This window comes from Asterias rubens, chromosome 12 (assembly GCF_902459465.1).
Source record: "Asterias rubens chromosome 12, eAstRub1.3, whole genome shotgun sequence".
In the NCBI taxonomy this organism is placed as follows: Eukaryota; Metazoa; Echinodermata; class Asteroidea; order Forcipulatida; family Asteriidae; genus Asterias; species Asterias rubens.
Window position 1 is genome coordinate 6,655,254 of NC_047073.1, and position 24,742 is coordinate 6,679,995.

The following is a 24,742-nucleotide window of genomic DNA, read 5'->3' on the forward strand; positions in this document are numbered from 1 at the left end:
TGTGTAAGTTTAGTGTAAATCTGTGGACATTGTAATTTTTATCCTACAAAAGTTCCATAGACCCTTTAAGAGGTGAGTTTTGAGCTGCCGTTTGAAGATTAAAAGATTGTTCTGTGTTCTGAGGTCAAGCGGCAGTTAGTTCCAAAGACGAGGTGCAATGTTGGAGAATAAATAAATAAATAAATAAATAAAACAAAGTTCTTATAAAGCACAGACATCCTAGACACTAGATCAAGGCGCTAAACAAATAGAGAATTAACAACAAACAAATTAATGGGCTCTGAACAGTTCAGTCTTCATAAAAAATACATTTATAAAAAATAAAAAACTGATATTAGTTATAGACAGTGTCACTCGGTTCATTCATAAAAAAAACCGGATCTAATTTAAAGATGGCAATTTGCTTTTTCTTTTGATCGTGATTGACTCTACGTGAAGGAAAACTTTCGTAATCTTTGAACGAATTACGTCAGAAATGTCATTGTTTTAACTCTTCACAGAGGTGAGCATAGTTAAATACTTAATTTATGCTGTTTTATGCTGTCTTAATAGAAGTTTCATAAGGATTCAGACAAAACATTCCTATCAGTTGTCGCCCGACGTCCGCGGATATTCGGATATTAAAAGAATATCCGGTTACTTAGTTGTAATTACAGAACTATCCGGTTTATAAATAGCTATTCGCGCCCTATGCGGATATCCGGTTAAGAAAAAAAAGGCATTCGCGGTTACGGATAGGAAAACCTATTCGCCATTAACCGGATATTCGAATAATTCGCCCAGGCCTAAAAGGCACACTGACCAACCACTTTCTTACAGATGGTGAGAGTGAGTGTTGTCTCCATAGCTAGCGAGGCGGGATATATTTTATATTTAAAGAAAATATATAAAATTGCAAGTATGTTAATTGTAAATTGTAGGACTCCCAGGGAGAACATAATCTACATCATTTACACAAGTTCAATGTTACACTATTGATTAATAAAGTGACATGATTGGTACCTGTTCCAAGTCCACATCTTCAGCTAGTTTCATGTTCTTTGTGTGAATGCGAAGAATCTCAAGACGTCCCGTAGCATCAGGAATACCAATATCAATCTCACGATCAAAGCGACCTACATCAAATAAACAGGTATGTCAAAAACAATATTGAAACATTAACAATTTAGGGCAAAGTTAGAAATAAGTCCAACACTTGAAGAATATAGCAAGCAAAAACAAGTAGAATTGTGTTTGTTGCATTAAGTATGGGAATGGAACCTCTCGCTTGAGGGCACTAAAAAATATATGATGATATCAACTAAAGCAGTTAATATCTACATAAGCCTCTTTCAGAAAAGCTGAGACTTCACTATTTCACAAGATAGAAGGGGCAATTTGTGGTAACATGTCCCTTTATCACAACCGAGGGCTCTTAAAGTGCTCACTCTTTTTTCTATGAGGTACAAGGTATTTATTTACATAGACCATGTTACGGTTAAAAAGGTACTATTGCTTTCTCACAATGGTTTCTACCAACAGCTCTCCATTGCTCATTACCAAGTAAGTTTTTTATGCTAACAACTATTTTGAGCAATTACCAACAGTTGTTAATGTGTAATGTCACAATTAAATAACAGTTAAGCTATATAATCAGTCTAACATCGTCACATTGTTTTCTGTCTGCAGGGTAAGGAAGCCAGGGCAGACACAGTGGGGAGTTCTGCCCTGGGGCAAGTCTGCACATTCATCACTAATTCCACATTATCTTTGTAATGCAGTGTTGCACAGGACACGTTTGGTAGTTGTCAAAGACTAGATCTCACTTAGTGTTTCCCAACATGTATATGCAAAAAATAACAAACCGGTGAAAATTTTGACTCAGTTGGTCATCGAATTTACTTTTCGTGCTTTCAGATGCAAAATTAAAGGTTCTCAAAATCAATAGTTTCTCAACAATCATGTTTTACCTTTAATGCTCTTTTGTGGGTTTGTAGTGTGGGAAGGGTGCATTGGTGTAAGATGTGCTTAGGTAGCATTGTTCTTTTTTCTTATTTCTATCTATTAACTCAAGACAATTGTAACAGGTTTTCAGAAATGGTTCACTTCATGCAGCCATTTGTGTTCTCTTTAGGATCAGCTGGAGAGGAGAGCTTCTAAACAGGAACTGTGTTTCTCTTAGCCAATCCTTCGGGCTTCAGCTGTTTCTTTTTTCTTTCTGTATTGAAACTCCTCATTGCTGTGTTTCAAAATGTTTTCAGCTAATTGATGTGCATTATTGTACTTTTTATCTACCCGAGAAATGAAATAAATAAACAAATAAATTGAAAACGAAACTGTGTACAAACCGAATCTTCTGAGGGCGGAATCAATGCTGTTTGGTCTGTTAGTGGCTGCCATGACGATAACGTGTGCACGTTGCTTCAATCCATCCATGAGGGTAAGCAATTGAGACACAATACGCCTCTCAACTTCACCATGTGTCTGCCAACAGAAACCACAAGTAAGGAAATACTTTAGTTCATAAATGCACAAATGCAACTGTAAAACAGTATTAATCTGTAATCATACATGTCACTACATGTATTCCAAATGTAATTTACTCTGTCGTTCAAGGATGAGATACTGTTACTAATATAAACGATCTCGCGCGACCTCATTAAATAAAGCGCAAATCAAGACTTGTCAAACTATTTTACGATTTTTAAAACGATCTCTTTTGGGGAATTTATCACCTACCATTCATTTATTGTGGCAGGAAACAATTTTTGGACTTGCCCGGTGGACTTTAAGAAAAGATATGACCCGCCTGTGGCTTCAAAAGTCAATTTGCCAAAGTTGGAGATCTTAAAAACAAAAGACGGATTTTCAAAGTCGGAAAGACAGAATTCCGCCAAAAGGCAGAAGAATCTCATCCCTGGTCTTGTTAGGATACTGTAATACCATTTTGATTTGCACATTGGTAACTGGTAATAAAAGTCTTCTTTACTAGTCAACCCGTCTTCTGCTGAAATATAAAGTCTCGTAATTCCTTTTAGCAAGTGGCAATCAACACCAAGGTATGGCAAGTAAATTGTTTGCAAGCTAAATTTCCCAACGTTACAATAAACATTCCCTGTCCACTTCCCCCTGACAATAAACACTTTCTACCCCCATTCAATCTTGACTGGAAGGCAGAAGACCATACAATGTGAGCCAGCATTGAAAGGGGGCACGGGGACTCAACGAGATATGGCCGGGATTGTTGGATTGAATTACCTTCTCTCTCTTAGGAGCTATAGAGTCCAACTCATCAATGAAGATAATGGCCGGTGCATTCTTTTCTGCTTCCTCAAACGCTTTACGCAGATTGGATTCGGAGTCTCCAGCGAGCTTACTCATGATCTCCGGTCCGTTAATGAGGAAGAAGAATGCTCCTGTTTCATTGGCTACTGCACGAGCAATCAAAGTCTTTCCTACTCCAGGTGGTCCATAAAGAAGAATTCCTCTTGGTGGCTGTAAAGAAATCGTGTCTATTTAGTAGTGTACTTAATCCATTACCAGTGTTGTAGCCACAGTAGGCAGTGCCAGGACTAACAAATTTCACCCAGGACTAACAAATTTCACCCAGCACTGTGCTGCCCAGCACTGTGCTGCCCAGCACAGATTTTCCCTAGATTGCACTTCGGCAATGATGGCCCATATCTAAACAAGAACAATTTTGTTGAACCGCTCCCCATGATGGACTAAATTGGGTTTTGAGCCCACAACTAAAATTGGTCTACACGTAGCTACAACACTGTTCAGTACCTTTATGTTTTAAGATATTGTAACGATTTTCAGCCATTACTGGACCTACATAATTGGTTAGTTCTTTGGATACTTACAATACTTTGTACATTTTTTACCATTTCGATCTCTTCAGTTCATTTAACATAATTCTGAACTATATGTACAGGAAAAAAAAAGCTAATGCACTAAAGAGAGTTGTGTCTTTTTAATTAATCAAAATTAAAAAAACAAAGTCATGCATTATGGTTTTATTTTGTTTTACAACTCTCATAATTTAATGGCCTATGAGCATTTAGGGCTTGGTGCCCTATCTACTGGCCTTGGTGCTCTCCAAAATTTGGCCTGCTCCAAGAACAAAGTGGCTTAATTCTTCCTGAACTTCAACCAAGTGATGTAGTGGAGTTATTTGTAATTGTAGAACGAAACAATCAAACAGTTGTCTGAAATACAGCTAACAACTTATTAGAAAAAAGAGCTTGAGTAATTCTGTGAAATACAGACAAACTTGTGCAACTAACTTATCTTACCTTGACACCAATAGCCTTGAAGAGCCCTGGATGACGTAGTGGTAATTCCACCATCTCTTTGATCTGTGCAAGCTGTTTACGTACACCACCAATGTCATCATAGCCAACCTCATTCAAGATTTCTTCCTCCTCCTATTATAATCACACAATAAACAATACAGGCTTAATCAAATTGACTAGGATTTGAAACTTTGCATGGTGGAAATACGATAAAGAAAAGGTTTGCGGTAACACCATGTAACGATAATCTCTAAATGAGTTGGGGTGATTCTGAAAAGAACTGTTGGTTTCAACTCAACGTTTCAAAGTAAATAAATCACTCACCTCTCTTTTGATTGGTTCACCTGCACAATGAACCATAGTGTCTGGAGCAACAATGCAGTATGGTCCAGGGTCTGTCTCAACTACTTTGAACTCTACACCTCGTAAACCTCCACGAACAAGGAAGATGTCCCCCTTGCGTACAGGTCGATATGCCTCAGTGAAGTAAGGCTTGAGGTACACCTCAAACAGGTTTCTGAATATAAAGGAACACGCAACTATTAAGATAATGTCTTAAACTAATTCCTATGTAATTTGTCACAGCTTCGAAGAATAGAATAACGAACAAAAAATGTGAAAAAATATATTTTGTTTTAAAGGTCCTCCAATTCAACACAGATCACATTCTATGTCAGAGCCATTCCCAGTAAAAAGTAATTGAAAAGACCAGGAATGAGATTGCTTGTCTTAAAAAAAGCCAGACAATCTAAAACTGTCTGGAAATGTGAGTCCTATCCTTGCGAGCGCAAGCGCGCCCCTTACGGCGTGGGGCCCGGAAAAAGTTTGAAGTCTAGATGCTCCGTGGTGCATTCTAAGCTTCCTTAGAACACCTGCGTTAATCATTATTTGTTGCCCAATTTCAGTGTTTTTAGGGGGGAAAAAAATATATATCAAATATTGCAATAATTCAGCTGGGAAACCCTTGTTCAGAATAAGTATAAAATTGAAAATAAAACACAAAATCATTGCCAAATTTTCTGTGTTTAAAATAATCTGCTATTTCCAGTGGCAGACTTCTTTTTTATCGTCTAATTTCTTGGCCAATTCCTGGAGTACTCTTAATCTTATTCTTTTTTTTATAGTGAAGGTGTCATCACAGTATGAGTATCACTTTTCCAGCGGTCACTAATTTTTCATAGCACTGATGCAAATGAAGATCAAGTCCGTCAACAGTGACCGACTCCTCCAGCCAACTCCAGCGGAATTTATTTTGAACACCTTTTTCCAGGTCTCGAACTGATGGGTCTCCAGCCCTGATACTTCGGCTTTTAAGGGGCACGGCAGTTTTGCCTTGACTTTTTGTAAAAATTTAGGGCACCAAGGCAATTTTTAAAAATTTGGAAGGGCATCACGGCAATCATAAAAAGTTGCGAAGGGCACGACGGCAGTTTGAAAAAAAACCTCTGAGTTGCCTGTAAAAAATAGTTCTTCCAATTTTTCCATTTTCTAACTGTTACCCAATGAAAAAAGAAAGCATTCATCTAATTCAACAAAATAAAGAACAACTACTTACAATACACAATAAATAATTTTTGTTCATACGTAATCCTACTATTGGTCATGCACGTTGTGTAGTTTTTCGTAGAGACGCTAAAATTCCCACGTAACTGCTCCATTTTGATACGATGTTGACAGAATAAATGCATGCGGTGCGCGACGACTATGCTGTACATGAAGTGAAGTATCAGGGCTGGGTCTGCAAAGTTTGTTTTGACGCCGCCATGACCGATGCAATCCTGACGAGACAAACAACAGAACGAATCCCCCAAACAGTCGTGTCGTATAGATTGTGATGTGTGGACAGTCGTTGGCTGAGCAAAGAATGCTGCCATATTGTGCACGCAAACCAAAAATAGAAGCTCCAGCGCAGCGGTCCTTTGCTCTACTAGCATTGACAACGCGCAATTTTTAAATTGTTCGTGCATTTTAAGTTTTTGTTTATTCTACGCACGTATCACCATGCGTAAAACCACCGCACATTGCGCAGACACGCTCCTACCCAGTAAAAACAACAAACCGTACGGGTCTAATGTGAGAACGATCACAACTTATGCGTCTTCTTTCCACCTCGTTCTCATATATGGCAATACAATTTTATGCAGAACGGTCATCATAAAACCAATTAAATACATTTCGGCATGCAAAACTCAACATGAATAATTAATTAGCAGAATCTACCCCCCGATTTTATTAACGGATTCACATGATTCACGTTGGTTGACTTTTTGAGTCGAAAAAGCCGGAATTCCGGCAAAAGCCAGAGAAATCACATCCCTGAAAGACACGAGTGGATGGGCATTATAATACAAATTTATCAGGGAATAATTTCAAACACTCTTTCTATTCTTTAATATGAAGGATGACAAAAAATACACAGTGCATGAACTGTTCTCAACAAATCTATTGATAAATGGTTTTTGATCCCATCACGACGCAAAGGGAATGCAGTCTATTGGTTGAATTGCTCTGCGCAGAATACGTGCACGCTTGTTCATCCAATCTAGGGCAAGGCATGAGAATGGGTGATGATAAAAAAACAGGACAAAAATTCAGTTGATCGGAAATGTCAATATTCCATCATTTTTGTGTGCGAAGCACACAACACGAGCGCGCAGTCCCCTACGGCCGGGGTCCAGGGCCCGCTTATCGGCCCTGGGAGCTCTGGGTATTTTAGAAGCTCTGTGGTGGTCTCTGGTGCATTTCTGACACCTATTTTTCCAGGTAGAAGTGAGCCACTTTTGTGTGATTTTTCCTTTTTTTTATTTTAATAATAGGTTTAAGGGAAAATAAGGAATGTAAAGCTCAAACAATTAAAACAATTTTGAGGTCGCCTGCGATTTTGTAACAATTCCGGAAAAAGAAAGGACAAAAAAAAAATAATAGTAACAATATTTAAATTTTTCTGACGATCTTATCCCTTATTTATGCCCTTGAAAATGCTTTTTTTCTCACCAAAAACCATTTTTATAGGTTCTTGATTTGAAATTCGGTTGTGTAAAAGAAATTCTTTTTGCAATTAAATGTTTGTGATTTTAACGATCCGTCGGCGACGCACATGTTAAAATATATGTAGGCCTATATATCTGGCGAGAGCGATGTGTTTTTGAGAAAGAGGTTGTTATTCAGCATAGGGTATAACTGGAACGAGGTTGAGATTAGACCCCAACATAGAAATAGAACCAATGAAGAAAGCACGTCGTCCGGACGTACAGTGTGTTCGCTGGTTCCCAATATATCTTTCGCTGGTTGTGAGGCAATAACAGGTACCAGTTTTCCATGGCCTGCCGGCGATCTCAGATTCGTGCCGCGCCGCTCATTGGTTCATGTACAAACCTGCACATACACAGTACACAGTACACATGGTGCAAACACGTGCATTGTTTTTCAGTAGACTTTCAAAAGTCTCCACACGTGTTATCTTTGCTGCAGCAGCAAGCGCATTACACGCAAACATTATTGAACCGTACCACTATAAACGAAGCAAGGAATGAGGCAAGTTTATACATCTGTCGCTGCTGCTGCATGCATGCGCGATGCCAGGAAGACCACAAGCCGTAAACTGGGCCAGTTGCTGGACGGCAATTGATTGTTTAGTTTTTAGGTGCAGTTTTATTCATGAACGCCGTACGTGTGGATCCGCGATAATAACAATTACAAAGGTAAACTGACATTGTCTGACTAGAGAAGAGGGATTAGAGAAATCCAAATGTATACCCCCAAAAACCTACCCCCCGAATTTTATAGCAAATTCACATCGAACTCGGAAACCACAATTTTGAAAGGAAAAAAAACGGAATTCCGGTTTAAACCGGAAGATTCTCATGCCTGATTGGTTGATGTGATCATGATTGGTTTCACTATCGCTGCAGTGTGACTGGCCCTTAACAAGGACAATTGGGACGCATTACAAAGATACATTAATAGGTATTCATAAATACCTCAGACAGTTTCGCTATTCCTATTGGTGCAGAGCGCGTCACGTGGGTGTGTATAAACCTTTGTTTATGACCAGTAAAAAGTGTTGAAACATGGGCGTGACACACGAGGTTGCACCTGTGCTTATAAAACAGTTTCTTCATTCCTATTGGTCTAGAGCAACGGCCGGGACAGTTGTGCCACATCACGCGATATGTGCGACGCGCACAGCATTCCCTTATAAGGAGTTGTTTACCCGATCGGGCCGAGGGCCTTACCATTTCATAGCTGGAGGGGTGTTGTGTTGAAAGAAATCATTGAACAATTAAAATTGTTGCATTTATTTTACTTTTTTACCGAAAAGGTATTTATGAATGGGAATCAAAGTGTGTTGAATCGGTTTTCAACTAGTGGTTTAAACCCGCCGAGGCCTGGTTCTTGATAATTTACCTTGACTTTGTCTTGGTAAAATTATCAAGAACCAGACCTCGATGAGTTTAAACCACCACTTGCTGAAAACCTCTTCACCACACATTGATTCCCTTAGTTAATGCTGCTACAATGATGTAGCAAACCACACAAATTTAAACTGCCCACATTTTTAATTCATGGTCAATTAATGTATTTACCCAGTGAGTCCTTCCACAGTGTCATCCAGAGGCAAGACATGGATTCGTTTGCCGTACTTCACATCTGGGCAGGCTTGTACACTGTAAAAGAAACAAAATCATAATATCAATTGTTAATTTTTTAAAATTCCGTTGTGTTTCTATTCACAAGATGAAAAGGAGTTATGCCTTTTTAGTCTGGCGATGATGTCATTACATATTTTTGAAAAAGAGACGGATACAATTAGTAATTTTCAAGCCATATTCAAACTGTGTCTACACAGTCTCAGAATCCTGGAAGGTTTTAGTATCTGGCCAACAATGCTTCAAATCTTCAAGACCCAAAACAAGTTTAGCTACATGTACTCTATGTTCGGCAAGTATTGTTCATAACCCCAAATACACCTGTATTGGGCCCCCAAAAAAAGTCCTAAGCATGTTCATATTCACAAGTCAAGGAAAGTGGTTAGTCAAAAACTAAAATAGAAATGCAAATACTACCACACGTCAACAAACAAATACATATAAAATAATAGCAGTCATATCCACTTCCTGTACTTACCTGACAATATCTCCAAGACGCACACGTAAGTTATTTCTAACTACACGATTGATGCGTATCTTTTCATCTGTTAGTTTGTCATCAGAGAGCACAATACAGACTGTGTCTCTTCTCTTCTTGCCCTTCAGAAGAACTGTATCACCCCGGAAGAGCTGAAGTTCGTCCATCTTAGCCTAATACACATAGTACACAAAAATGTCAAATCTATTGATTTTAAAAGTTACCCAACCCAAATTTCAACAATATTTACCTGATCCACTGCAAGCCTGGAGTTCCTTATTTGAGAGGGCAAAGCCATTTTTGCAATAAGGTACAGCCATTTTTGTAAAGGGTACTCCCATTGGAAAAACTGTACTTCTATTAACACTTTCAGTCTGTAACTACCCATGATTAAAAGAGGAAAAAAGAAAACCGGCAAGAAAAAAGAGGAAAAGAAAGTATTGCTGTAGTGAAAAAAGGAAAAAACATTCCTGTGTTTATTCCACCAAAGTTAAGGAAAAATGGGTTGTCCACATTTGGTCCTCCATAGTATGGATTCATGTCATGGCCAAAAACTTGATCTACAAAATGTATCAAAACCCTTAAAGGCTTGGAACGTCATATCTTCGAAGGTAAGCGTAATTTTGTCAAACAAATATTTTTTAATTCTGTGAATGAAGTGTTATTTTTGAAATTGTTGAGGTATTATTTGGTTACGTTCCAAGCTACGCGGCTACTCAGCTACGCTTAAGTTCCTTCAAGTTACGCTAGAATATCAAAAGGTACGTTTTCAAGCCCTAGTCGAGCTACACTTACGTTCCATATGCAGCTACGTTTAAGTTCCACGATATCCAGCTACGCTTACCTTCCAAGATATGACGTTCCAAGCTACGCTTACATTCCAAGTTTTTGCTTACGTTCCTTCTCAATTTATGCTATAATTACAAAAGGTATGCTTTCAATCCTGAGTCAAGTTACGCTTACTTTCCATACGCAGCTACGTTTACGTTGCAAGATACCCAGCTACACTTACGTTCTAAAAGATAAGGTTACGAAGCGACACAGCTTCTCAGCTATGCTTACATTACAAGATACTCTTACGTTTCTTCAAGTTACGCTATAATAACAAAAGGTACGCTTTCAAGTCAAGTTACGCTTACGTTCTATACGCAGGTACGTTTACGTTCCAAGATACCCAGCTACGCTTATGTTCCAAAAGATATTCTTATGTTCCAAGCTACGCAGCTACGCTTATAAAATCCATATACATCGTTTAGGTTGTTACGCTATAACAAAAAATTACGCAAAGTTCAATCCCTAGTCAAGCTAGGCTTACGTTAAAAATACATTCTCACAAGGACGCTTTTGAATCCCCCACGTTCTTTCTTGGTTACTGCGGGGAAGGTGGGGAATCCACATCAAGACTGCAAATACAACATCTTTTAAAACTGTCCTCAAAACCCACCTCTTTGCAGTTAAACAATGACCAGCGACTCTCTACAAACTTTTTCTGTTCCTTTCTTTTGAACTGTTTATTTTGTATCATGAGCGAGCGCCATGAGCGCCTTTTTGTGGCGGATACCGGCGCTATATAAGACTCCATTATTATTTATATTATTATGAAATTGGGTCCTGGCACGTCGGTACTAGAACTATTTCGGTTTCAGCCGAACGAAACCGAAATAGTTCTAGTAGGTTAGCACGTCGGGAGCACGTACGCCATGATCACATTCCAAACTGACTACCTCCATCGTCAAAGGATTTGCCTGATCTGTATGGTATATGCTGGTTGTTCATAATTTATGGATAGACTGGATCCTTATGCTGCATCGTAGTAAAACGTTGCTATAAACAAAGCACCAGTCTACTTACAACATTGTGCGACGATGTCACGTAGATTTGACAGTTGCAACGGCTGGAAACATGTACACGCTGACCTTTTACCGCTTTTGGTTTTTAAATTTTTTTCCCGCTAATTACGTGACATTTTGATGATTTATTTTTACAGCAACCATCTATGAAACAATGTATATGATTCTACAGCCCTAAATTGCGTAAACGGTGAGCCGGTGTGTCCCTTTAATTATAAAACAAATACTACTCAAATTGTGTACCTGTGATAAAGAAACAACCGAGTTATCTTCATTGTTTGCATCTTCAACAATGAGTCGGTTTGGCTTGGACTTTGTGCGCAGAATGGCTGTAGCAACATCATCACTATATAAAATAAATAAAAACAAAGAAAAAGGCATTAGAAAAAATATAAAAAAGAAGAAAAAAAAAAATAACAGTCTTCTCACTTGGTGGATCTCAATATATGCAAAAATAACAAACCTGTGAAAATTTGAGCGCAATCGGTCATCAAAGTTGGGAGATAATAATGAAAGAAAAAACACCCTGTGCCACACAGAGTTGTGCGCTTTCAGATGCTTGATTACAAGACCTCAAATTCTAAATCTGAGGTCTCGAAATCAAATTCAATGAAAATTACTTCTTTCTTGAAAACTACGTAACTTCAGAGGGAGGCATTTCTCACAATGTTTTATACTATCAACCTCTCCCCATTACTCATTACTAAGTAAGGTTTTGTGCTAATAATTATTTTGAGTAATTACTAATAGTGTCCACAGTATTTAAGTGTATTGATAACATATTCTCATCATTTTGCATGATTGGTCTTGCAAGCAATCAAATTTCATCTCTGACTGAGTGGGTAAGAACATTTTCATATTGCTAAGTAAACTTCCATTGCAAGTTTCATTGCAAAATCTTAAGGAACAGTCAAGTCCATGTTTAACATGAAACGGTCAATGTTTTTTAGTGCTTGACGACCTTCAACATGTCCGAACTGAGATTGGAGGCTGAAAAAAGACACTAGGCAGCCCCAGGTGATTTTTAGTCCTTATTTTCCAGAAAAATATATACTCAGTCGTGTTTGAGTTTGTCAACATTGATCGAAATAGCACAATTATACGTTTCGCTTTTGTTGGTGTAGCGAGCACGTATTGCTCCCGTCTCTGGTAGGCCCTAATTATTTTCGCTTTTTCTTCAAAATAATAAATATTTCCTTGCTAATGCTTTAGTGTTTTTCAACAAAATTCTGTTCAGCTGGATTCTGTGTTCTTACTAATAATAGAACTAGAATTTGTGTCATGATTTTTGGAGTGGTAAAAATGGGGCAAATCTGGTGACTAGCTTTTTAACATGGGTCAAAATTGAATTTGTTGATGTTGGTCAGATGTGGAACTGTATTCAACCTTGAATTTTATTTGGATGTGCGCTGTTCCTGGTAAATGGGTTTGAGGGTTCTGATACTGCCAAGTTATACACCTATCAGACGCACTACAGGACCACCGGGGAGGGTGCGTCACTGTCCCTTTGTGAGTCGGATTTGCGTGTCCAAAGACCCACCCTGAGTCAAAAAATTGACACACTTGTTGCAGATTTGGATGGTCCTTCCCTCCGAACGATTTTTTGACTTACCAATCGCAGAAAATGACGCACCACGGACGGACATACTGACGCCAGCTGACTGACGCACATAAAATCTCTTGTAAACGACGCAGGCGCAGTGAATACCAAATAATTCAACCTTTTACCTACGAGTTTCGCGGTTTTGCAAGTGCATGCAGTTCGCTCGTCCCCCTTGATTTGTAGATTGCGCCTTCACGGGCCCACAGCTCGGCAGGCCGATGGCGTCATGCTGATTCGCATATTCCAATGCCATGCACGAATCAATGAAATTGTTTCACTTTTCAATACACACAAAGCAAGCTAAGAGTTAGGTGAACACATTCAGGTTTATACTGCTGGGTGGCTCGTAGATAAGGCGCCAGAATTTTTTTATTTCTTAGCTGCATGAGGAAATGGTGAGGACGGGTCGCACTGATACCGACAACTCACGACAACAATTTTTAAATGCACTTTAACAGAACATTTGAACATAAGTCAACCGTTAAATATATGCACAAGAGTCATATGCACCCAAATCATTTTCAAACTGTTGAAAAAATTGTATTTTTAATTGTAAACAAAAGCGTTTTTTTTACCCAAATTTAGTAACGAACGGTAATATCCACCACCGTGTCGTTCGACGCACCTGGACGATTCTATTATACTGGCGTAAGTTTTAGGCCATATTTCGGAATAAAAATTGATTTTTTTTCTCTTGAAAAAAAATTCTCGAAGCCGAAAAAAACTGTCGGCCGCCATCTTGCTTTTTCCCAATGATTAGTCTTAGTCCAAGATGTCAATGATTGGTACTTTTTTTTTATCAACACAAAGTCGTTTTTGTGTGTGTGAATGAATTTTTACCGAAAACCATGAGAAATATGTAGTATAGCCAAGACTTAACACTTCCGTGCCCCCTTTTTATAGATTTTTCATGTAAATTTAATGCAGTCCTACAGAACTACTTGCCGTCAACTCGCCGTCAACTCATTTTCGTGCCGTCAACTCATTAAATTTACATGAAAAATCTATAAAAAGGGGGCACGAATGCTCTTTGAGCTGATACTTTACAGTTCTATGCTTCTTTTGTGGATTTTAAATGTATATTGGAGGAGTTGACGGCGAGTTGACGGCGCAAGTGAGTTGATGGCGAGTTGACGGCAAGTAGTAGGACCCAATGAGTTGACGGCACGAAAATGAGTTGACGGCGAGTTGACGGCAAGTCGGCGAGTTGACCGCAAGTAGTAGGACCGATTTTGGGATGCCAAATTAACATAACTCCGTTAATTTTTCACCAAGAACAGTGATCTATACATCATTTTAAAGCTCCATTTTGGGTTACACTTTTCCCCACTAATTTAAACTGAGTAAAGTTTTGATTTGTTGTCACATACTTACAAAAAGGCTAGGAAAGGCTAGAGTAGAGGAGGGTCTTTGTTTTAAAATTAAATAATCTTTATTTTTATTAAATTTTTATCAACAAAAGTCAAAACCAATAATATCAGAATTTGAAGCAACCTGGGCTAAGTAATTCATTTCTTTACTTACTTTCCTCCATCCGCCATTTTCAAATGGTAGGCCTATGTATACTTGTTCTTCAAATTCAAGAAGTTGTCCTGTTGTTACAAAGAAACTTCGTCCAGGCGCAGCTAAAAGTACGTCCACACTCGACTCAATATAAAAAGACTATTGCCTTTTAAATTTTCTATTACGCTGTGTCATGTCATACGTACATGCGTGTATGTTTTGTTTTTTATTTGTAGGACGTCATTGCAATGCATTTAGTAATACTATTACACGTGTATGCAGAAAAAGGGGAACTCCAATTCATCGATCTAAAACTTATAAACAATTTTATTCTTAATTAATCAAGAATATTTAAAGTAGTTTTACACAACAAGCACAATATAAATTTTATTTTGTTTTTTTGAATATTTCTTTAATTTTGAAATAGTTAATATTTTATGTTGCGTGTTAAATGTATGTACAAAATAAAACAATGATTACAACTGTAGTCTGGTATGAGACTGTTGCCAGACTCCCTCAAAAGTGATGAGTAATAAGTATTTAACACAAGTTTGTTTTCTAGCACGGTAAAGCCATTGCACGCCGCCAGCTAGCTGATTGCGCGCATATCTGTGGCAAAAAAGACACTTCGCCATATACGCGCGCGTTAAGGCCGGCGGTTCATTTCCCACGAAGCGAATTTTCTTGGGTCATTTTCTCATATCACTCAAATTTGCTGTGCATTGCGTATGTTAGTTGAGGAAAATTACAGAGTGCGCATTGTTTGTCAGTGTCAGTGCACTCATAGAGTTATATTATGCTGCTCATTTTGCATGCGCGTTGCATATGAAGTACATGTTGGAGTTTGTGTTAATTTATTGAACGCTACGTGATGCTGTTTTGTCCACTTACACAATGGCTGCACAAACACATGCTGTGCAATACTGTTTTGTCAACTTAGAAACTGGCCGCATGCGCGCATATGCCAAGCTGCATATATAGGCCAGTACTCGACGCGACCATCGTGCGGCTGCGTAAAAAACCATAGATATAGAATAGAATAACTAGATCCCATAGATATAGAATTAAAATAACTAGATCGGCCGCACGTACAAACGCACCATTGCCTGTGTTTCGGTTCACCATGGACGCGGTAAAAATTTCACGTTCTAAAAGCGACAAGCAGAAAATGTCACAGGCTGAGGGCAACGCGCAGAAAATAAACATGGTAGATAGGCCATGGCGGCCCCATGCCAGAACCCGCGTTTGTATGCGCAGCCGATCTAGTTATTCTATTCTATATCTATGCTAGATCCCAGCCGCATGTACATACGCGGGTTCTGGCATATGAGGCTGCCCGGGTCTATCTCCCATGTTCATTTTCTGTGGGTTGCTGTCAGCACGTGAAACTTTTACCGCATCCAGGCGAACCAAAACTTTCTCTACACAGGCAATGATGCGTATGTACAGGCGGCCGATCTATAGTCATTTATATAGTTCTATATGGTTAAAACCAGCTTTTGGTAGTTTCACATTGTGGCGTAATTAGTATACAAAAGGGTTTTCAAAATGGCCGACCGTGTTTCTTCGCGACGTAAAACTTAAAGAAAAACCGTGCAATTTAGAGGCATGTTTGTGGTGATCATTCTACTTTTAAATTATCTATCTAGCCATTTGCAATTCACAAACGGATTCAAACGCTTTTCAAAGACCAACTTAGGCCGTGTCCGAATTGGCGACTTCGGCTACAGCTACGGCTAGGGCGCGCGCGTCTGCTATTCTTCAACACTGACAGACGCGCTGATCTAGACGTAGCTGTAGCCAAAGTCGCCAATTCGGACACGGCCTAACTCGACCGATCCATCCAAGGCAATGTGGTCCTTTACTTAGGCATTACGGGGACGAACGGAATACTTAATCATCGTAATACAAAAGGTCGTGTTTGGCGGCGCCCAGCAAGGTGGGTACGAGCTCGATTTTGTGTGACTATCCCCCATTGAGTTAGACTTGGTCCCAAGTCTGTGATCTTGGCTTTTAGTCTACCCGACATTATTGCCTGAAAGCAGCATGATAGCTAATGCAATTGTGGGGGCGTTTTTCGCGGGTTCTTATGTGGCTGATATAACCGGCGGAATAACCGCGATCTCAGACTTGAAACTAAGTCTAACGGTGGGTCATGCAGCAGCAGCACACAGTACAGAAGTCGTCACGACGGACCTCCGACACGCACGACGACGAGACGTCGTGTGGTAACACACACGACTGACGGAGAGAGACGACGTAGGACGTCGCGGAACCCTTGCAGATTCTCCGCTCGATCATCCAAAAATGGCAGGAATAAAGAGTAGGTGTGATTTGGGATAACTTTCCGTATGGCGCCACCACTTTTTCACTCATTTTAAGAAAAAGGGATATCTCATTTTGAGGTAAATTAGATACTATATTATTTCATATCGAATGAAAAAGTGGTGGCGTCATACGGAAACTTTTCCATCCTTGGCCACACAAGTGGGGTAGGCTAGGTACTGGTTAGATCATGGGGGTCGTTCCAACTCCTTCTAATTCTACCTCCATCGTTGGATCATGGAGGTAGAATGGTTGGATCATGTGTCTGGAGGTAGAAATAGGTAATATACTTCTACCTCCATGGTTGGATCATGGAGGTAGAATGGTTGGATCATGTCTGGAGGTAGAAATGGGTAATACTTCTACCTCAATGGTTGGATCATCATGGAGGTAGAAATAGGTATACACTGCGAAAACGATTTCCTCTCAATATTCGGCGTCAAATTGTTCAAATGTTACCCTTCTGATGGCTTAGTGGTCAATGTGGAATTGAAGACGAAGTTTCGCTGAGATGGCCACCTACTTCAGTGATTCATGGGACTTTTAATTATGTGAGAAAACAACGGTACAAAATGACGAACATTGGTCATGTTTTGGTTAAACACCGAGAAGCAGAGACGTTACATCGATCGACCACTCTCCCCGGGTGAAGGGCGTTTTGGACCCACGGAATTGGCGACAGTATTACAATATCTATTACTTCTTGAACTTAGCATAATCCTCAATTGTTTTGATTATTTGTTAAAACAACCATCCAAGTTATTCTGAGTAAAATATTTTGAAAAAAAAATCTCTGGAATAACATAAGCCCTTTTGAACTTTCTCTATGTAGGAAAAGACTTTACGTAAACTAATCTATTTCTACCTCCATGCACGGACATGGATGTTACAATACAAAACATTCAAAGAAAACAGAATGGTTAAAGTATAAGGCCCAAGCAATTAGGAGTGGTCTTGCTAAAATAAACTGCCGGATTAAACAAAACTTTAGTACAAACAAATAAATAAAACAATCCAAATTTAAGAACGGAAAAACAACCTATTATTTTATAAACACTATTATAACAATAACACAGCCCTCAGTGTTATAAAATTGTCTCAAAACATGAAAATAATAATTGAGAAAGGCCAGAGGGGTGCACCTCACTATAGGCCAAAGCTCATGCAAGCTTATCCCATAGGCCTACAAGTTATTTTTGATTGTAACGTTTTGGCGGTCTTGGAATTAATAGATTGTATAAATATAAGAATAATATACACAATCAGCTGCCAATAATTTGAACAATACTTTATTTTATGACGCTGAAATGATTGCTGAATTGTGGTCGAGGAAACTAGGAACTCAATGAATAATGACGTACGTAGGCTGTTTTCAATAAACATTTCCCTTTCGTTTAGTTAGTCTCTTCTCCAGTCGTCATTATTCATAAGTTCCTATGTCCTCAACCACAAAAGCTATTTTAACAATCTACACATCATATGAAAGGGCTTTACGTACTTCACAAAAATGGATATGTTGGTGACCTTCTCTTGACCTTTTGACCTGTCTAAACCGGAAGTGCATGTAAAATGCTTTGAAAAGGCCTAATTTCATGGGTTTTTCTTTTGATAATTGTCCACCAGGGTGTATTTTTGTACTCCCGGAAGCCGAACACCTTGTTTTTGTTATCACAAAAAACTTAAGTCTAGTTTAGTTTATTTCCCTTTTTTCTTAAAATTTATAATAAAGCGTATAAACAGTGATAATTGAATCAACAAGCTGATGTTTAAATTTTAATTAGGTGTTCGGGCCAACAGCCCGGAACACCTCTTATTTTTGTTCTTTTATTTTATTTTATTGATACTACTTCTTCTTCTTCTTCTTCTCTACGTCCCTTGTCCCCTAACAGAAACATCTTTCCAAAGATCGTATGAATTTGAAACTTTGCACATAGTTAGATAATCATTAGGAGAGTAAACCGTTTGAGTTATGTCATGATGACGTCATCAATTCTTGAGTTATGAATATTCAAAGTTTATTATTTCAAAAAATCATAACTTTTGATTTACATGACCGATTCTTACAATCAATACATCATCGGAATCGTCATTGAAAACTCCGTAAACGCCTCACATACATGACCCCATTTTGATTTTGTCTTCCGGCTCAAAAGAGAGGTTGAACATTTCAAAATTCACGTCTAAAGAACAACGTAAATCCCCGTTGGTATGTGCATAAACATTACACTTAGGCATACACACAACGTGTAGTTTATTAGCTGTGCGGGAGAGTCACGCTCCAGTGATCATCCATAGAACGCGAAAAAGCTTTATGTAGAATAGTCTTCGTTCAAGGCGTTTAAAACATATATACCCCTTACTTAATGGTAAGTCTCTTCTACAGTCGTCAATATTTCATAAGTTCATATTTCCTAAACCAAGCTATTTTGACAATCTATACATCATATGAAAGGGCTTTTCGTACTTTACAAAACTGTTTTTTGTTGACCTTTTGACCTGTTTAAATCGGAAGTGACTGTGATATTATTTGAAAAGGCTTTATTTAATGCCTTTTAGGTTGAAATATACATCCTTTGAATGATGCTTTACCATCACAGCATACAAGTCTGGCAAAGGTCTGGTTAAAAATAAATATTACCGATGACGTCACCAAAAATACACTTTTATTAGATGACGTAATCATGTTGTTTTGACAGTTTTTGCAATTTGAATCATTTATTACAAATCTTGAGAACAAAGCAAGGTGTAATAATTGTTTTTTTAATCTAGGCTTTTACTCCCGGAAACCGAACACCTAGAGTTTGTTCACAAACTCACAATGTCTAGTATAATATTGATATGAGGGTTAAAAAATAAAAATCTCCAAAAATATTAGAAAATGATAAAAGGCACATGGCTTCTTTAAGCCTCTGTATTTTTTTTTCAGAATGCTCAGCAAAATATTCAGTCACATGATTTGATCATCATGAATTGTGAATTGAAATAGTGTTTGATGAAACTTTTTGGGTGGGCAAATATATGGCCTCAACATTATGACATATTTTGGTACCTTGTAGAAATGCCTAAAATACCAAACTTTTTGCATTTACAATTGCAAATAACCAGTGGAGCCTTACGTGTTTCTAAGTTTTGGTCAAGGGAGAGGAGACTCTTTGCTTGGCAAATAAAACCACAAATTTGTTATCTAGGGACTGTTTACATCGCGCACAGAGAGGTAAAAGATTTGCCACGATTTTAGGGACACCTTGAAAACAGGACCTACGATACGTGTACTTCTATTTATTCTACTTCAGGAAGTTCAGTACTTGGCATAGTTATATAGTTCCAGTCAGATAAGCCAGAAGAAGGAAGGAAGCGTGAGGGGGCTTGGTCATCTTGCCCCCTAACTAGCAAGCTCGCCCCGTGCCCACCCCCAGGGCCTAGCCCCATAAATTGCTCCAATCCACTATTATGGGAAAAGTTTTTGTATCGCGCCACCACTTTTTCATTCGATATGAAATAATAGTATCTAATTTACCTCAAGTCAATGAGATATCCCTTTTTGTAAAAAAAGAGTGAACAAGTGGTGGCGCCATACGGAAAGTTATCCCCACTCTGTTACGTATCCTTCTGGCCCCAGCACCATATGATCATGATTGGCATTGCATTGATATCATTTTCTTTCGTTTTTATTTTGAAATTTAACAGCTGCTTTAATATTATAATAATATTATCCTATATTGTTTGTTTTTGCATATTATCCTTTTCCTTCTGGAATGTCTGCGTTTGGTGACTACAATTTTTTTTAGGGTAAGTTGACAACACTTATTTTTACTAGCAGTATAAATATAATTGTGTGGTTTAAATTCATCAATGTGATTTGTCATGTTTATTATTAATGATTTTTGGGGTTGAACAAAGAATTGACTAGAGTGGGATTCGAACCAACGACCTCCGGATTAACGTGCTGGTGCTCTACCAACTGAGCTAGTTAGCCCTATTTGGCGACGTCCCTATTAGCTCAGTTGGTAGAGCGTCGGCACGTTAATCCGGAGGTCGTTGGTTCGAATCCCACTCTAGTCAATTCTTTGTTCAACCCCAAAAATCAATTCAAAATTTACCCAGTCAGTTTCCCTTGTGGTCTATATTGATATATGTTTATTATTATTAACAAGCTCTGCTGTTTCTAATCAGTAGAGTGTGAGTTGATGCCTCGTCCTTGGGATGGGATGTAAAGTCATTGGTCCCTTGCTTTGTGTAACGCCAAAGAACCCAGTGCACTTATCGCAAAAAAAAGGTCCGCCCCAGGGTTCCTGGTTTAATTGGCTGCATATTGTGCCACAAAGCACCTTATTGCAGGGTGCTATGTAAAAGGAGTTGGTCTCATAATCCAAACGTAGTCCAACACATACCTTGCAGGAAATTACAGAATGTTGAAGTGCCTTGAGCGTCACTGAGTGACAGCTATGAACGCTATATAAGAAGCCGTTATTATTATTTTTAATACAAAGATTCCACCCTTTGTTCAAAATTTCTTTTTAGGTATCAAGGTGTTGCTATTGGTTTCCAATACCTAATCTATCCTTTGTTTTGATTTTGTAGCTTGGTGGCTTTGGCTTTCTCTGCTTCAATTGGAATTCTACTGGTGGTGTTATCATGTGCCCTGCCAACATGGGGACAGTAAGTAACTCAAATTTGTATTGGTTTAAGTGTCTATACTTTCTGATGAAATGCTCATTAACTTTTACAAGTTAAATTTCAGAAACCTAGTTTTAAAATCATAGTATTTCCTGTTGTTCTATTTAAATCTTTATTGAGCAAATCAATACATACATAATATCAATAGGCAAAAGAGAAAGAATTCACACTTAGGTCCAGGTTATTTATCATGGTCAACAAAGTTGGTCGTGGTATAGTGCAGGGCAGAAAAATCAAAACAAACAAACAGACAGACAAAATGTGCCACGCTCTAAAATTGTCAAGATTGTGGTAAATAATCAGACAAAAGATGTTATGGATTTTGTTTTAACTAGACTTATGTATTTGTTGTTCTTCAGACAATGGTGGCCCATGTTTGTGGTGACATTCTATGTGCTATCTCCAGTACCTATGTTAATAGGTAATCGCCTATCTAATACAGACAGTCTAGGAGCAGCCAGTAGTGCACTGCGTGAGTTATGTATCTTTCTAACAACTGGCATCGTAGTCTCTGCATACGGACTGCCTCTAGTCTTTGCACACACTGAAGTGGTAAGATAATTCATTTATAATAATTATACTCAATGTCTTGTATTAAGCCTGGGTAATTTCTGTGACTCAAGTCATGTCAAAGTTATAGCCTCTAGCCTAACCATTTTCCTTTTTAAAAGCACGGGACATGCTGATTGGTAATTACTCAAAATAATTGTTAGCATAAAACTTACTTGGTAACCAGCAAAGGAGAGCTGTTGATAGTATAAAACATTGTCACGAAAAGGGGCCCTCTGAAGTGATGTAGTTTTTGAGAAAGAAGTAATTTCTCCCGAAAATACTTGAATTGAATTCCGAGACCTCAGCTGAGGTCTCAAATTCAAGATATCTGATAGCACACAACTTGTGCGACAAGGGTGTTTTTTCTTCCGTTATTCTCTCACAACTTCGACGACCAATTGAGCTGGTTTGTTGTTTTATGCACAAGTTGAGAAACACCAATTGAAAAGACTGGGGCCAATTTTATAGAGCTGCTTAAGCAAAAAATTTGCTTAAGCACGAAAATAGCTCGCTTGTTTTACACATGTTACTGGCCAAAATTTCATGCCACATACATTGCTTGTGACTGGTATTTAGCTGTTGTTTACTTAGCATAACAATTGAGTGGAGTCTTGGCCAGTAGTCTGATTTTACTAAGCAAGGAATTATTTGCTTAAGCAAAGTTTTGTGCTTAAGCAGCTCTATGAAATTGGGCCCTGGTCTTTGACAATTACCAATTAAGTACAACATTTATGTCCCAGTACACATACTTTACATGATACCATTGCATTTTATTGATTTAAGATGGCACTTATTTGTCCAAAACATCTTAAGTACCAAGAATCTAATTCTTTTTAATGTGTTTATTATTTTTTCAGATCGACTGGGGACCTGCCTTGCTGGTCTTAGCTGGGAATACATGGTGTTTTGTCACAATTCTAGTGTTTTTTATTGTTTTCAATCGCAATGACGATTTTGAATTTCAAGTTTGGTGAGAGGTTGTCTTTTTAGCAAGCCTTTACATGTAAGTTCTTTGTAGATATGCGGGAAAGATGTTTATTTGAAGATTATTTGTTACAGATAGTAACACGCCATGTAATCGGATTTCTAGATACACTGTTGCATATTTTGGTTATGATTTTGTACTGCATGCATACAGTACATGTATTTATTCAGAAGCATGGTTTTAATGCAATTGCAGGACTTGTAGTGTATTGTGTTTCAAAAGCCCCTTTCACACTAGAGCAATTAAGCAAGGGTCCCTTGCTTAATTGTAGCATGGTTAGAAACATTTACAAAATATATATTGTACCTCTTGTGAAAGGACGGGAAAAAAAATGCTGTCATTATAAATGATTGAGTGGAAATCAATTAAACTATGAACTAAATACATTGGATTTCATTTCAAGGAGATCATTAATTTTTTTTAAATTGTCAACAGTATAAATAGACGTTTAAAAAGAAAACATTTCTCTACGAAACTGCATGTACTTAAAGCAAAGACAAATTCTGAAAATTAGTGACTTGTATTTATTGAATATAATGTATAACGTGCATGCATGTGAATTTTAAAAGAGAGCATGGCATACAGTAAGCCAGAATGTACATGTCGGTGAACACTTTTTGCTCCTTAATGAATAGCATACCAATATTGGATGTACATAATATGAGTGCAATGGTAAGGATATTTCATGAGTTGAACGATGGAATTTTCTGTTCAACAAATGAAAAAATGTTCTCCATTGTACGAATGCAAAACATTCGTAATTTGTTTTATGTAACCAAAAAAAAGTAGTTTTTGTCATTCAAATAAAACTAAAAGAAAAAAACAAACTGTAAATATAATTTTTTTTTTTTAAACATAGATTACAAGGGTATTTTGTACTGCTGCGTAAGGCATGGTATAGTCTGGCATGCAGTACTAAAAAAAAGGAAAGGACGATTTAGACTCTATCGAACATGACTTTACTATTCAAATACCTGCCCACACCACACATGGCGTCTGTGAGCGTGTGCGTCTACATGTGCTTGCATGTGCCATACAAATCAAACCGGGAACGCTGCGTGAATCATTGATGTATGCCCTACAATTTGGCCACTTTCATAGCAACAAAGGGGTTATTGCCTAAATAACATTTAATGCAGGGTTTACATGTATGACTTAGGCAGGGTATAATGGTTTAATAAATGAACGCCAAATGATCAACAATCCTCTAATCAAATGAAAAAGATCTACTGGGTCCTAGCTCTATGCTGGGACATAATAGACAATAAACAGTGCTTGTGTAGTGCTATTCCAAAGAGCATGATCAAGGCGCTATACAATGAAATCATTACGAAAACAATATACACAAAAATTGTAATAGAAAAAGCAAATAACATTTCATATAACATTTCATATTTCCAAAAAAAGCATCATCGTCAAGTTAATGTTTAGTTTAATTAATGCCTACTTGCAAATAAAACATTTGGACCTAACTAGAACATGGTGACTAATCATTTAGTGACAATGTAGCTCTGTTTAATACCCAGACTTTGCAGATTCACCAATTATTCATTTTATTGTGCATTAAAATGTAAAACAAGTATGAAGATGTTTTTATAGAAGTAGTTGTATGTGTGTTAACCAGGGAAATGTGAATTATGTGATCAATTGAGGACATTACTTGGGGTCGAAAGAGTTAGGACAAGTCCTAACTTTGGAGTAGTCCTAAGAGAGTCCTAAGCTAGGACAAGTAACTCGTCCTAACTCGAGATAAGACTAGTCTTAACTTTGGACTAGTCCTAGGAGAGTCCTAAGCTAGGACAAGTAACTCGTCCTAACTCGAGATAAGACTAGTCTTAACTTT

General features: G+C 38.0%; 2 protein-coding genes across 2 annotated transcripts in view; one reads left to right on the top strand and one right to left on the bottom strand.

Annotated features, from left to right (window-relative positions):
- LOC117297408 (transitional endoplasmic reticulum ATPase) overlaps positions 1–14,537 on the bottom strand; it is a 28,616-nt gene extending 14,079 nt beyond the window's left edge. The window contains exons 1-9 of the mRNA XM_033780429.1: positions 14,382–14,537; positions 11,498–11,600; positions 9,405–9,577; positions 8,864–8,944; positions 4,602–4,794; positions 4,278–4,409; positions 3,238–3,474; positions 2,328–2,463; positions 1,003–1,115 (exon numbers count right to left, since the gene is read on the bottom strand). Of these exons, the coding sequence (XP_033636320.1) occupies positions 1,003–1,115; positions 2,328–2,463; positions 3,238–3,474; positions 4,278–4,409; positions 4,602–4,794; positions 8,864–8,944; positions 9,405–9,577; positions 11,498–11,600; positions 14,382–14,398 (1,185 nt within the window). The 5' untranslated portion in view covers positions 14,399–14,537. The remainder of the gene's footprint in view (positions 1–1,002; positions 1,116–2,327; positions 2,464–3,237; positions 3,475–4,277; positions 4,410–4,601; positions 4,795–8,863; positions 8,945–9,404; positions 9,578–11,497; positions 11,601–14,381) is intronic.
- Positions 14,538–16,531: 1,994 nt separating this feature from the next.
- LOC117297941 (leptin receptor overlapping transcript-like 1) lies at positions 16,532–24,696 on the top strand. The gene is made up of 4 exons (XM_033781132.1): positions 16,532–16,684; positions 21,267–21,344; positions 21,722–21,914; positions 22,772–24,696. The coding sequence occupies exons 1-4, from the start codon at positions 16,668–16,670 to the stop codon at positions 22,886–22,888; spliced, it is 405 nt and encodes a 134-aa protein (XP_033637023.1). The 5' UTR covers positions 16,532–16,667; the 3' UTR covers positions 22,889–24,696.
- The last annotated feature ends 46 nt before the right edge of the window (positions 24,697–24,742 follow it).